This window comes from Microchirus variegatus (genome assembly GCF_963457635.1).
Source record: "Microchirus variegatus genome assembly, chromosome: 17".
NCBI classification, from domain to species: domain Eukaryota; kingdom Metazoa; phylum Chordata; class Actinopteri; order Pleuronectiformes; family Soleidae; genus Microchirus; species Microchirus variegatus.
In genome coordinates this window covers 11,919,106-11,934,210 of record NC_139818.1, presented here as the reverse complement: position 1 = coordinate 11,934,210, position 15,105 = coordinate 11,919,106, and the positions used below count along the sequence as shown (strand labels likewise).

Below are 15,105 nucleotides of genomic sequence, written 5' to 3'. Positions count from 1 at the left end.
CCCCCTCTGGAACGGTGGATGCACTGCTCCTCATTATCAAAACATTGTTTTAACAGTGTTTAAAAATAGCTTCTTCACGACTCCTTGCGAACGACAAAGGTTATGACATGGATTAGAGAAGGTCTGATCCAGTTTGATAAACCTTTTTTTCCTTCCCATTAGGCTGGGTATGGAGCATGATGGCCAGGGGAATCGCTGTGCCGATGAGACCAGTATGGGGAGCATCATGGCGCCACTTGTCCAAGCAGCTTTCCACCGCTATCACTGGTCCCGTTGCAGCAAACAGGAGCTCAATCGATACATCCAGTACATTCTGCTTTTCTCGTTCCATGGGGTTTTCATGGAATTCATTTATTGATTGTTCTGAGATAGTTTTCCTTCCTCTTCATAAAGACCCTCACATGGTTATTACACATCATGAACGTGTTATGCTCTTCTTATTCTCAGCTCATATGACTGCTTGCTGGATGATCCCTTTGAACACAAGTGGCCTAAGCTTCCCGAGCTCCCAGGCATAAATTATTCAATGGATGAACAGTGCCGTTTTGACTTTGGAGTTGGTTATAAAATGTGCACTGCTGTAAGTCTTACGCAACCTCACGCAACACCCATTATAGTGATTTATTGATTCACATTTGTATTTACTCTTCCTTTAGTCAGCAGAAACTCTGCACTTTCTGCTCATGGACGACATATAACTTATGGCATAGCATTTGAAGCAATAAAATATGCACGATAATTTAGTATGTTCTGTACATAGCCTGCAACCTAGGTCACTAATAAGCTAATAAGACCAAGACACTGTCCTAACCGAACCTGGACCCATAAATCTGTGATAATCGCCACATTCTGTTGGAACATTTGTATTTTAAGTGAAGCAGCTTTTCTCCCCACGTGACGATACTCTCACAGTCATATCAGTGAATTGGAGTCAGCATTGCAGAAAATCTTTCTTTTCACATTCCCCTCATCTCAATCTGGTGAGCAAGTGAACCGTGCTGATTTCTTTCCAGAGAATAGTGCTCTCTTCTATTTTTACCACAGACCCCAGGCTTTTCAAAGCAAAAATATACGAAAAAATATTATTTTGCTGCTCAAGGGAGCAGCATGTTGGACATTGTCATGTTCTGCACCATTTTCTCCACCTGAACCAGCCGGGATTTTATTCTCTACCACTTGTGGATTCAAAAATAAGGCTCTCATGGGAACTGAAAAAAAAACACACATAGTTTAGAGCTGAACACTTTACTGCACGAAGAATGAGAATGTGTTTGTTTATTAATCTACATTTCCTCCATGAATAACCAAAAATGTGCTTTGTACTCATTTGTCCGCAGTTTCGTACGTATGACCCTTGCAAGCAACTGTGGTGCAGTCACCCTGACAACCAGTACTTCTGTAAAACCAAAAAAGGGCCCCCAGTGGATGGAACAGAGTGTGCACCAGGAAAGGTGGGAAATGTCACCATAACGTGAAGATTTTTATTATACAATGATTGCAAAATGAAGTCTCAGGTTAGGAGGAGGAGAGCAAGTCAGAATTGTCTACAAAATCACGTGTTAGAGCTTTTCAGTCTTTTCTCCCTGTCTTTGTCTTCCTGTCAGTGGTGTTTCAAGGGCCATTGCATTTGGAGGTCTAGCCAACAGCCTCAGGGTCACGACGGCAGCTGGGGCTCCTGGTCAAAGTTCGGCTCTTGCTCCAGAACTTGTGGAGGTGGAGTTCGCTCACGCAACAGACAGTGCAACAACCCTCCGTGAGTAGTGTGAGAGTGGGGGGAGTGTGCTGTACTCTGGGTGGCAACAAGAAAAGAGGGAAAAATGGAATACTTGTTCTGTGGCCAAATAGTTTCTGTGATCTGGTGAACTGTAGAGCCAGTTTTTAATCCAGTAGTAGACTTTTAGATCATTTAAAGCTGCTGTCAGTGAAACGCTTGAGCATAAAGGCTGTATGGAGAATTTGTGGCCTGATATTTGTAAACACAGCATAGGCAAAGTTGGCCCCTCCTCCCCTCTCTGATAATAACCCAGGTTCACACTGGCTGTGTGCATGCCATGGAACTGTGCCTGGAACGGCTTTTCATCTGCGGGCATGTAAACAGATTAAGTCGCTCGCACTGCCTCAGATCCAGACGCGGTAGCTGGTTATTGGATGAAGGATATCAAAAAGTTGCCACCCAGAAATGTTTTCGAGTCAGAACAAAAATAATTCTTGTGGCTTTTTGGTAAATATTCATGAGTTAAAGTATGGACGAGGGAAGTGAATGGTTTTGGCACCAAAAGGCATTATCACTAACATCTCCTTTAACTTTTAAGTGACCAGGAGTGTGTGGTTCTGTCTGTGTTTACAGTATATCTCAGGATGTAATAAGGGAAATATTATCATGCACGACTTTTCACAATAGCCTTTTTTTTTACTTTATGTTGCATTGTATGAAAAACATTTAATTTGATGTCATCTATGCAGAGTCAGTTGTGCTGGTAGGACACACTTTTGAGCTTTTAAAAACTATCCTGACTGAAACTCTCTTTAAATGCATTGTTTTGTGTTTGCCACTGATCAGGCCTGCGTATGGAGGCCGAGACTGCCCTGGCTCTGCGTTTGACTACCAGATGTGCAACACTGAGGAGTGTGCTGGACCTTACGAGGACTTTCGTGCACAGCAGTGCGTCCAGAGGAGCAACAAATACCACAAAAACATCAAGCACACATGGCTACCATATGAGCACCCAGATGGTAAGTCTGCAAAGTGTGACGCAAGGTTGGCTCCGTCTTTCTGAGGTGAGCTTAAAAGTGGACAGATGATCCGTCCACCGGGTCCCGCGTGCTGATGTCTTTATCACATTTTGACAATCTTTGGGTGAACCGCGGTGTGTGTGTTTTTATTGTGTTTGCAGAGAGTCGCAAGTGTGAGCTGAGCTGTAAGTCCAAGGAAACAGGAGAGGTAGTGTTCATGAACCAGGTGATGCACGATGGGACGCTTTGCAGCTACTCAGAGCCCTTCAGTGTATGTGCCCGAGGAGAGTGTCTGGTATGTCTTCATGAAAACTTTATGCACTGACAATCACAACACATTCCCATGTGTTAGACATATTATTATTTTACACTGTTGGGTGTGAATCGCAAATTTTTGTGTCCAGTGGATATATTTTATTTATGAAAAAAATGTTCACAAGCTTCACAAGCCCTTTGTTGTTGATCGTATATGTAAATTCCTATGCTAGAAAAACACCTTGAACGCACCAGATACGTGCCTGCAGTTAGCGAGTGACGTGTGGATCAATAATATGAAGAACACGCGTTTGAAAGCACTGCAGAAAGATGTAGATGTTCCTACATTTCTTCTCAACCAAAGGCTGCCTTTCTGTCGTGTTTCCACGTTCTCTCCTCATATTATTGATCCACACACGTCAGTCTAGCATAGGAATTCATATACACGCCGTGCGGCGCATTAATCGTTTATCTTCGATTTTAATGTTTTTATGATCGCGAGAAGCCAAAATTGTGGTCACTCTATGCATTACAGTGAAACGCAGTAACAACGGGTAAACAGACATTACTATGGGGTATATGGAGCGGGGGTTGTGACGACGGTGCATGACAATAGGTGATAAGTGGTGACAGTATGACTGTTGATAGTAAGTTAGATCGACACTCCCCTGGAAGCAGTGGGTAATAGGGTATAATATGGGACCTTTAAGCTTCCCTAAAATGGACTTTGATGACGAAAATGGTGACATTAGTGATATTTGATTACTTACTACATAAATGATTATGAAGGAAATTGTGCTCACTTCTTCACTCTGCTTTATCGTAAAAATACAGATGTTATTTTGTCTCAATTTTCACCTTGGGCATAAAGTTAGGATTTTCATTTGCTGTCGTCCAGTCACGCAATGTTTTGGCTGCGCTCTGTTATGTCTGGGTGTGTTTCCAATATCCATCCGCTTAAACTAGGCACCGAACCAAATGTGTGCTGCATTTTCCCATGCCATCGGTTTCCCTGAGGTGAAATCTAAGTCTGTATAAAACACAGACGGCACTTTACCCTGGTTTGATTACCACTTTTTTGTCCTTTCCCACTTCACAGCACGTTGGCTGTGACAAGGATGTCGGCTCTTACAAACAGGAAGACAAATGTGGCGTGTGTGAGGGTGACAACTCCCACTGTCGCACTGTGAAGCTGACGCTCACCAAGACGCCCAAGAAGAATGGTAATTATCAGCTCTGTAATGCACCACTGCATAGATTGTATAATCCAAATCATCTTCAGTGATACATTCTCTTTTGCAGTATCCTGGTTTAGAAAGAGTGGCTGATTATTACAGCTTAGAAAAACTGGCCGCCGTGCGAGGGTTCCAGCTTTACCACGTTGTTTCTGTTTTGTGTCTTCACAGGGATGCTGAAAATGTTCGACATCCCAATAGGAGCTCGGCACATTGTTATTGAAGAGAATGACACATCGCCTCATATAATTGGTGAGTTTCCAATAGTTTTTCAATTAGTTTACATAGTTGCGTATTTTTCGGAAACAGGAAACTTTTACTTTTATTTGTTTTTTTACTGTCATGCATAGTCTGACAAGCATATTACAAAGGCAGCAACAGAAGACAAACATGACAACTGCCAAAACAACACAACGCATTTAATCACTCGCAGATTACTTTGTTGGCTTTATCACGCAATTTGAGTCGGGCAGTCTATTAATCTTTCACACGCAAGTGCACACATCTGAAGTGCAATGGACTCTCAACCATAAGAATAGGGTCTGCTGAATTCATTTAACTTTTCCATGTCCCTCATTAAAAAACACGCGATGTGGGATGCACACAAACTACGTACACAGTTTGTTCAAAATGATTAAATATTCAAATCCAACTTGCACAGAATAGAAACAGTGACACATGTTACAACAGGCTTACACATTAAATTAGAGTCTTACCTAGTGGCTCTGTTTGTAGTGTTTTTTTTGTAATACACAATGTCTAAACTCTCGCTGTAGTAACATACTTCAGACACTAGGGGGTCAAAAACCTCCTGCTGCAATTGGACCCATTCAATTGCTGTGGTTTCTCCTGCTGCATTCTCACATGAGCACACTTGAACATTAACCGGAGATCATATGAGGGACCTGGAGGGAGATTCTTCAAAGAATCTTGGAGAATTACAGAGGCTGCCATCTTATGCTGCCATGTTCCTACAGCAGCCTAAATGGACAAACAAAGAAGAACAACAACCTTTTTGGTGTGCAAAGAACACCATAAGTCCTAGACTTGGTGGATCAGTGATGGAGGAAACTTCCATTTGTTCAAATCTGCAGTCTCACCAACCGGTGTCACTTATTATTTTCCACTGGGCCGGAAACTACTAAATCTCAGTGTTGTTTGAGGATTGTGCTGAAGTCCTAAAGCCCAATTTATACTTCTGCGTAAAGTGCTCTGCGTAGGTTACGCTGCGATTGGTCCTCAGGACAGGCCGAGATAACGCTGCTCTGTGCCGGCTCACAGTGCGCACCGAGCGTCCACAGATGCGGAGCTGATCCCTGCCTATAACGCCGCTGCCAAACTATAAATACGTCATATCTTAACACACACAGCACATATTTAGACTCTAAATGGCCAATTTCTCGCCTCAAATTATCTTAAAACTGCGTTCCGTCACACAGAAAAGTGAGGAACCGCCACTGTTTCAACAACAACAGTCTTTCTCTCTCTTTCTCTCTCGGACACCATTGCTCACTGTAACCAGAAGCACAACAACCTTGCGCAGCGACCCCTACTGATCGGTCGGGAAATTGCAGCGTGTCCGTCACCACGACGCAGAAGTATAAAGGCTCGAGGCGTCTCCGTGGTGACGCAGTCGGATAACGCATTACGCAGTCGGAGAAGTATAATGTGGCCTTAACACTTAAAGTTAAGAGTCCACCACTTTACTACATGCTGTGCCTATAGCCTGTAGCCAATGGTGCAATCAGCACACATCACCCCACATCATCACCCATCCATTGTCTACCATATCCTCCACATGAGGGTTTGCGGAGCTGCTACTGCTGCCAATCTCAGCTGACATAGGGCGAAAAGGCTGGATACAGCCCGCACAGGTCACCAGTACATCAGCACCCTTTCACCACAATTTACGGCCAGCGGTATAAAGGTGCAAGAGGGTGCCCATCTATCATGGAGCCAACAACTTCCAGAAAAGAGAAATCAGAAATACACTGATCAGGATACACTTGGTCTCGTCTTTCTCCTGCTGCCATTCACGAGTTTCTAATAATGCAGTCAAACGCCATTGATTACACTTGATTTAAGAGGTGAGGAAGTTTTAACCTAAAAGGATGTATGTGCACCTGCAGTTTCCATACATAATATGGAATACACATTAAGTCGCTTGTATACATTTGCACAAAACTGCCACATTCTCCTTTACCCTCCATGATTGTTAATGTATGAGATGGAAAAACAGTTTTCCTCTGTGTTCTCCTCTGGCAGCCAGTATGCTATTTTAACCGTGTGCTGTTTGTTTTTACATACCAACCCACAGTTGCAGGTGTAGCTTATGCTGTAGCAGAAGGAAATGTAAAACTGGTGGGAGCATGTCAATACTTCTGCCCTAAAGTTGAAGTAGTTAGCAGTAGCTTTAAATATTTATTCATTATATTGACATGTAGCTTTCACAGCTGAAAATTTTTTTAGTGCTATGGTGAAACTTAACCTTAAAAAGGTAAAGGTTTGGGGTTTGAAAATGGTAGTTAATGTCAGTGCACCTTACCTGTTTACTCTGCAAAGGTTATGTCAAAGGTTCTGAAGGTATGTGTAGTGATGACACTCTAATATTGCTCTGCTCACAGCAGCTCTCTGTACGACTGAGTGAGTCAACAGATCACAGTGGTGTTCCACTAAACCCTGCCTCTCCTCTTTTCTCCACTGTTTTCCCTTCTGGCTTTGATTAGCTCATGGGAAGAAGAGATGACACACAACTTGGAGGAATTACTGCTGGCTTACCACAACGCCAAGCATCTCAAAATACATACTGACACGTTTTCTCTTTTTAAAGGAAAATCACACAGTTGTCTGGCAACCGAGGGTCGATTCAGAATTTCTGTTCAATGTTTAAAAGAGATTTTAATGTAATTAACAAAGAGAGTGCATGGTGCGTGCACATTCCTTCACACTACACATGCATTAAATCTGTTTTCCCTCTTTGCTGACAGCTGTGAAGAATCTGGTAACTGGGAACTTCATACTGAACGCAAAAAGTGAAGACGCTGAATCAAAGACATTCATCGAAAATGGTCTACAGTGGGAGTATTCTATTGGTGGTGAGAAGGAGACCCTAAAAACATCTGGTCCTCTGCATGAAGGCATTATAGTTCTGGTGAGTGGGACTCAATCAAGCACTTTCACTTTGCCCGTTTCACTCTTGATGTAAATCATTTGTTTCTCTTTGTTGCAGGTCATTCCGCAGGCGGAAGATGCAAAAATTAGCTTGACATATAAATATATCATTCACGAGGACCTGTTGCCCCTTATTACCAACAACAATGTACTTCTGGCTGAGCTGGATACATACGAGTGGGCACTGAAGAGCTGGTCTCAGTGCTCCAAACATTGTGGTGGAGGTCAGTAAGTCAATCAACTTCTTCTTCCCTGTTTCCCCCCGGTACCGCGGGCAGCATCACACTCAGCGACAAAAACGCCATAAAACCATACTGTATCGAACTTTAGTAAACACAGACATGGTGCATACTCACAGGAAGGTCAGAAACTCAGCTAAACGCTCATAAAAAACATTCTTATGTTCACGAAACACAGTTAAAACACAGATGGATCAAACCAGCAGGAGCGAAAATAATTATATTATTTGGCACATATGGGGCCAAACTGTGCCAAAAGAGAGATGAACTTGACATCTATATTTAAAGGTGATATTTACTTTAAAATATAATGTTCTTTTAAAAAAATCCTTACACCTCTGGTGGAATCTCACAAGTGTTATCTTTATTTTGATACCAAGATAATCCACATAGAGCCTGTAACTGCAGAGATACACTCTATTTAGTTTGGGCATGTCATTTTCAAACAGGAACTCCAAAAAAGGGGTCAGGGAAGAAGGGGTTAAAGCTGCAGGTTTATATATTTGGGCATGTTTAGTATTACGGCCCTCGGTGAGGTGTTGTGCGGCCCACAGCATGTATTATTTATGGCCAGGAACAGACAGACAAAAAAATTGACCTTGGTCACAACGCTTTTATACCAGAGTCCCAGGGTTTGAAACCCACCATGGACAGACATGTAATTTGACTCCAGGTGTGGAAAGAAAGGCAATGTTTATTCAATTTTTCACTCCTACATGGCTTAAATTTAGTTGCATTTCCATTTATTAATGATAATTGTGACAATGAAAATTAATTTTTTATAAAACAGTGCCTATTTATGTAAATGTTACTGGAAAAAAGGACCATTGGCCAGCGGAAATCTTCACATTATCAAATAGGACCCTCGTTAAAAAATATTTGGGTAATATATTTGAGTACTTTTAGGGTATGTTGTGTGGTAACGTCTCGTTTTAAAGCGCCAGTGTGGAACCTTTATTGTGCCCTTTGAATGTCAAAGTAAAGTAAAGTAAAATAGTCTATTGTTTATAAGACCCTGCGATTCATTACTTTTCTTCCGCCACATCCACCCACTCTCACACACAGACTCATCTGTCTAAAAACATAAAGTTATTTGTCAAGACCGCATCCAGGAGAATTAATTGGAGCTGTGCGATGAAGGAAACAGCAGCAGTTGCGATCCAATAAGCATGCATTTTAACATCACAATCACTTTTGGCATTTGGCAGCATAGTTTGGATTTATTTGCCAAGGTTTGAATGAAACAATGGTGGAAATGTTAGACAAAACCACTTTAAAGCTCTGGTGTGTAATATTCAACCATGTCTGTTACATTGTTTTTGTGACGCATGACGACGCAGAGTTATGAATTTTAAGTAACGACTGAGGGAAGATTGAAGCACAGCGGCATACGCTCGGTTTGATTTACAAATCAACAGCTATTTGTCTGTTTCACAACTCTATAACAACCGTACGTGAATAACGGTGTCTCTTTTTCCATCCTTCAGGCATACAGTACACAAAATATGGCTGCAGGAGAAAGAGCGACAGTCGTTTGGTGCATCGAAACTTTTGTGACACCAGCAAAAAGCCCAAACCTATCCGCAAACGCTGCAACGTGCAAGAGTGCAGCCAGCCGATGTAAGTGACTCACAGCCACAGCTATAATTCAATAGCTGCTAAAAGTGGTCATAATGGCTTTGCTTCCGATTGACCAAGTTCCATAGATGTAAGTATAACCTTGACATTGTAGAGATTCTCAAAGTGGACTGATTTGTTGGCAGGTGGGTGGTGGAGGAGTGGAGTCCCTGCAGTAAGACCTGTGGGAAGCTTAGCTACCAGACAAGGGTGGTACAGTGCATGCAGGAGCTCCACAACGGCACCAACAGGTCTGTCCACAGCAAACACTGCACCCAGAACCGTCCAGAGACGAGGAGAACCTGCAACTCTACCACCTGCCCAGCCCAGTGGAGGACAGGCGCATGGTCACAAGTGAGTGGCGGCAAACTTGGCTTGAGAATTATGCTTCACTGGGGAACGGGAACATGGTAGAACGAAGTGGCTGCGAACATTAGTTTGCTCAGAAAAATAAGGAATTATGAGATGGTTATTGTAGAATATGTTTTTGCACGTTATTCAGGTTGTAGTTTTGTCAACTCTCATTTTAAATTTGTGCACTTGACGTATCTCTGTTAAAGGTGCATTATGTAATAAATCTAAAGCAACTGGCCATAAAATCCTCCTAATATGTCACAGAGACTCAGGAATAATGTTCATATAACAAACTGAACTCACCAACAACAACAGTACAGCCAAACTATTTGCATTAAAAAAAATATTTTGCAGACTGCAAATCATGTTTATGTTTTGAAATCATGTTTTGGCATGTGGCGCCACCTACCGCCGTCTACCAGTCATTGCAGTCATTAGAGTCTCAGCTGCCGAGCAACCACGGGTTGCCAGTTACGTCAGAAAACGAAACCTAAAAGACCTCGGTATTTTGAATTTGAATGTATTAACCGTTTTTGGCCACATTCTTACATATGGCACCTTTAACCCTTCTGTTACAATGCCTGGCGTTGCAGACAGGATTTGGCATGCTTACTTGTCATTACTGTAACTCCTGGACCGTTTGTGATATCTAGAAAATTCTACGAGCCCTCAGCACTTCCGCGGAACGACCGTCAATCACAGACAAGGTTCACCAGCGCGTCAAACGTTTGTGACGTCAGCTTCTCAGTACCATATTCATAAATGGTTGAATAACCGCCAGATATTGAAAGTTAAACTTTTTTATCTTGGAAAAAGGAGCAGAAGCACTCACTCATTTAACATTTTACAGCCATAAAAATCTAAATAAATCCATGCGGCCGGATTATCATGATGGTCATAAGAGGGTTATTGGGAAAATGAAGGTTCAAAACTCTTTGACATGTCGTCTGTCTCGAGTAAGTGTGTGTTTGTTTGTTGTTTGTTAGTGCTCTGTGACCTGTGGCGAGGGAATCCAGCAAAGGCAGGTGGTTTGCAAGGCCAGTGACAACACCATCGGCGAATGTGAGGGGGAAAAGCCCGAAACAATCCTCATTTGCAAACTCAGTTATTGTCCAGGTGAGACACATGTACCGTAGGACTTCCATTTACAAAGTTTGACGTACATCACTGTGTGTCACCGCCTTGAATATCATGAAAATGGACTACATTACTCTTTAGGGTCACATGGTAAAAGAATTCTGGCCAGACACCTTGAGTGACGCCATTGTTTGGTCCAGATCATCTGCTTACTGACTCATCAGGGTGTATAACATGCCTGATATTCAGGAGATTAAAACTGTACATGTTAGTTCCAGAGCAATGGACATCATTAGAGGTTAAAGCTGTAGTGTCGTACTTTCGAATATGAACAAAGGTACGTGCACTACCTTTATGTTCTGCGCTGGCGCTTTCACATGAGACGTCACCTGTCAACTGCTGCTGATAGAGATCACAGCTGATGTCAGCAGGGCTATACTGCTACTGACAGCTTCACCCAACTCCTTTCTTTCATCACAGACTCATCTATTATGTATGCAACCGCATTTGGAAATGTGTCTTTTCAAACCCACATGGCAATCACAATGTCAGAAACGGACTTCATAAAGTGGAGAATGGACCAGAATTGCAATTCGTTCCAAATCTGTCAACCAATCACCTGCACACTTATAAAACAGTTTCAAGGTTACATATAAATTCATGTAAATTTGGACTTATTTTGAGAAAACACTTTTGCACTTAAGCTCTTAAGTTTTTTTTTACTCCCATGCCAAAGAACTGAAAGCACCAATCAGTGCCCTGTGCGGCAGTGACTGGCTTAAAGAAGTTCAGGCTGTGCATCCAGTATATTATGTACGTTCATGTGCAACCTTTATGTAAATGATTAAAATGTGATGTTTGAAACCCAAAGGTGCTACACTTCTGGAAAAGTGCAAGTAGAAGTCGATGCACTTTTGTGCTCTTTGTTCTGCAAATAGCTCCAGTGTTTATTATACGTTTCTAAATAACACAGCTCTCTTTTTTTCCCCTTCCAGTAGCAATGTTCCTCTGCCATCTCTTTGAAAGGAGTTCTTTAATTTCTTTCTTTTTTTTCCCCCTCCACACTCCAGGACAGCCAGTGTCTTCTCTCAGTGTTGAGGCGATTGTGAATTCATCAATAAAAGATGAGGTGACACACCAAAGGGCTTCTGACAACCCTGTCCACAAAATATCTTCAAGTAAGTCATTCATGTCTTCTCTCGCAGGAATAATCACACTGATCAAGCTGTACAATCTACACTGCACAAGGTTTTGTCAGTCACACTCTAATGATGTCATTTGTCTTGTCATTGCAAGATGAGCCATGTCTCGGCGATAAATCGATTTTCTGTCAAATGGAGGTTTTGGCTCGTTATTGTTCCATTCCTGGATATAATAAGCTTTGCTGTGAGTCGTGCAACAACAAGAAAAACCTTGCCACTCATGCTCCAGACATACAAGACACTCCAGTGGTCTCGGCTGAACCAGAGCCCTCTTTTCCATCTCAACCTTCATCATCCAAAGCTCCTCTACTTGCCACCACACAGAATCCACTTCAAACCACTGAACCCGTGAGCAGACGGCCATGGTCCACTGCCCCAGCGCCAACCACTGCCCCCGCTACTGAATCCTCATCATCCACAGCTGCCGCTCTGCCCCAGTTTCCCACCAGTAACTCCTTACTCATAGCTGGGAAGGGAGACTCGGACCCACGGCCTCTTCTACCTCCAGAGCCAGCACGGCCCACAGCAGACTCCAACACGGGTGCCTCGAAAGAACACAGTCCAAACAGCACTTTAGGCCCAGTCACTGCCAAGTCAAGAAGGGACAATTTAGGATCCGACAGGGACTTTAGTCACAGTACCCTGTCAGCTCAGAAATAAGAAACTGAGCGATGTTGTGAACATGCTGCTCAGTGACACGGTCAAACACATCAAACTCAGCATCTAATGGACTTGCTGCAAATGTTTTTTTTTTTTTTTTCTTTTCTATTTTTGTTTTTTGTACATGCCAGTGAACTGACCAGTGATGGTTACCTCATCAAATCTCCAGAGCGACCTGCGCGGCGGCATCGCTCTGCTCAAAGAAACAAAACGGGAAGAGGTTTGAAAAGAAAAAAAAGAAAAAAAAAAAAAAGGTTGTCATAACGAAGGTGCTGTAAACTAAAACGACTACAAGACATGTTTCAAAATGTGATGACTGCATTGCTACGGTCATGTTTTTATCTGTGTACAGTAGTGTAAGCATGTGTTTTTTTTTTTCAAGTGCATTAGAACTACTATGAACTGCTATTGTGAAAATGACATTAGTCAAAGGCCATGGTTTTGAGAAGGTGCAGTGCCATCTATGGAGTCTGTAGTGTGCCACTAAAATATATAGAGAGCATTAATGCATTGCTCAGTGTTATTCTTATAAGTTGCAACTATTCATTTAAAGCCCGTTTTTTTTAAGGTTTTTTTTTCTGATTTAAAAATAATTAAATAGCCAAATTTTATTAAAATGTTTCTTTTTTTTTAGGTTTGTCACTCCAGAAATATACAAATATCTCTTTATCTTATTTCATTGTCACATATTCTTGTCATAACCGAAGGAGACAGGACTGTGCATGACATCGCAGACTCTTTTCTCGGTATATCGGTGTGTTTATATCTCGTGACACATGGTGACACATTCCAGGAAGTCATTTATTTTTTACGTTAAGACAGAAGCAACATTGAGTCAGTAAAGACAGACGCCAAACAGGTTGACCAGAATGACTGAAAACACAAAGAAGCCTCCACCAAGTGAATTCTACTGCTCAAAAACTGCTTTCAGTGGTTTAATGCAGGGTAAAAAAAAATATAACGTGACATATTTTCTGTTCATGCAGACTAAACAGAGGCAGAATAATAACATTAACAACAATAAAAATCACCAAAGCTGTAACTTTAAGTGATGCGATCATGTACAATTTTTTTTTTTTTCACCCTTTCTAGTCGCCCGCGATGTTGCCAGGCAACCGGCTAAAATTGCTTTTACATCGATTATCACAGAAGGTTTACGTTATTTCGTTGGCACACTTAAGACTTCATTGTCCTCACACTTGGCAGTGCGTAACATGGCTTCTCTCTCCCTGGTGCTCTTTGTTATTTTTTTTATTGTTAACATTCAATGTATTGGTGATCACCAGTGAGACAACCCTCAAGTCAGTTACTTACACCTGAAAATCAAAAATACTATTATTATTATTTCTTTTTTTTTCACAATATTATATTTTTTATGTAACTGATATATTTTTCAGCTAATGTATATAGTGTAAATTTCAAGTTATGAAAAGTCTTCTTTTGCAGTTGGAGAAATACAGGTGATGCTAGAAGTCTAAAGACTGGTTGCCCACACTGTCACACCATTCCTGCGTTGCAGTTCGTTACATAATTATGTTAATTGTATAGTTCTTGTATATACATATGTGGATGAAAGCTTTAAATGTTAATATTTATTGAATTTTTAAAAGTGTTACGGAGAACAAAGTAAAAGACATTTGAAAGGATGATCGTTGTTGTTATTTCACTGTGTTCTCGTTGGCCTACTGTACTTGTTTTTTCTTATTTGGTTTCCATGAAGAGGAAAACACAGAGCATTGAGGCTGTATTTTCCATCACTGTGTTAAAGGGGTCATATTATAACCTATTTCTCCAAGTTAACCTAGTTCCCTGGTGTCCTAATGTACATGTCTGTGACATGCTTTGGTCAAAATACCAATGGATGAAACACCACAGCAGTTCAATCACCCTGCCAAAACAGCCATGTTCACAACGCTCTGTTTAGTAGTATCTCTTTAGGTCCACCTTTAAAAAAAAAAAGGAAAATGAAACTTAAGGGACAGGAAATGACATCAGCCACAGAGGCTACTGGGAGCTAACAGCAGTTTGCATTTGGAAAAGTGATCCACTGAACAGATAAATCCTCTGAGGCTCAAATTTGTGTAGGACTCTGTGCTGCACTGTGGAGCCAAGAATAGAACTTTTCGCAGACTTCCGGTTTTTGGATACCGTTGCCCTCGACAGCACTCTTGTGTGTTTTATGGACAAAGCGGAGCTCCTCGAGACAACAATTCCAGGAATTTAGTACATTGTGACGTCTCAATGAGTGCGGAAGTTAACAACGGGTGTTTTATCTCCTGTCCTTAGACTGAGGAGGACCACAAAAACATGAGTGAGTCATCTTTTTTCACATTTTGCCTTTGACTGATAGGACCTCCAGAGTCCCAAATATAACAAGTTAAATGATTTAAAAGTTGATTCTGCATAATATGTCCCCTTTAAAACCATTTTCAGCATTTCCACCAACTATATATATAAACACACATTTAAAAGTACTCCATTAAAATAATAATAATAATAATAGTAATTTAGTTTGCTTGGCTCATTTTTAGGAACAAAAATGAAAAACGGTCTATTTAGAGA

The 15,105-nt window shown here is 41.5% G+C and overlaps 1 protein-coding gene across 2 annotated transcripts in view; it reads left to right on the top strand.

The window, feature by feature from the left end:
* Positions 1-14,040, top strand: part of adamts14 (ADAM metallopeptidase with thrombospondin type 1 motif, 14) — a 44,700-nt gene extending 30,660 nt beyond the window's left edge. The window contains exons 8-22 of one of the 2 annotated variants that reach the window (XM_083903650.1): positions 163-306; positions 448-580; positions 1,338-1,451; positions 1,605-1,753; positions 2,561-2,733; positions 2,895-3,028; positions 4,088-4,211; positions 4,395-4,475; positions 7,211-7,374; positions 7,453-7,618; positions 9,121-9,253; positions 9,397-9,604; positions 10,591-10,720; positions 11,752-11,859; positions 11,978-14,040. In XM_083903650.1, coding sequence (XP_083759776.1) covers positions 163-306; positions 448-580; positions 1,338-1,451; positions 1,605-1,753; positions 2,561-2,733; positions 2,895-3,028; positions 4,088-4,211; positions 4,395-4,475; positions 7,211-7,374; positions 7,453-7,618; positions 9,121-9,253; positions 9,397-9,604; positions 10,591-10,720; positions 11,752-11,859; positions 11,978-12,543 — 2,527 coding nt within the window. In that variant the 3' untranslated portion in view covers positions 12,544-14,040. The remainder of the gene's footprint in view (positions 1-162; positions 307-447; positions 581-1,337; positions 1,452-1,604; positions 1,754-2,560; positions 2,734-2,894; positions 3,029-4,087; positions 4,212-4,394; positions 4,476-7,210; positions 7,375-7,452; positions 7,619-9,120; positions 9,254-9,396; positions 9,605-10,590; positions 10,721-11,751; positions 11,860-11,977) is intronic. The other variant, XM_083903651.1, reaches the window with a different exon arrangement.
* The last annotated feature ends 1,065 nt before the right edge of the window (positions 14,041-15,105 follow it).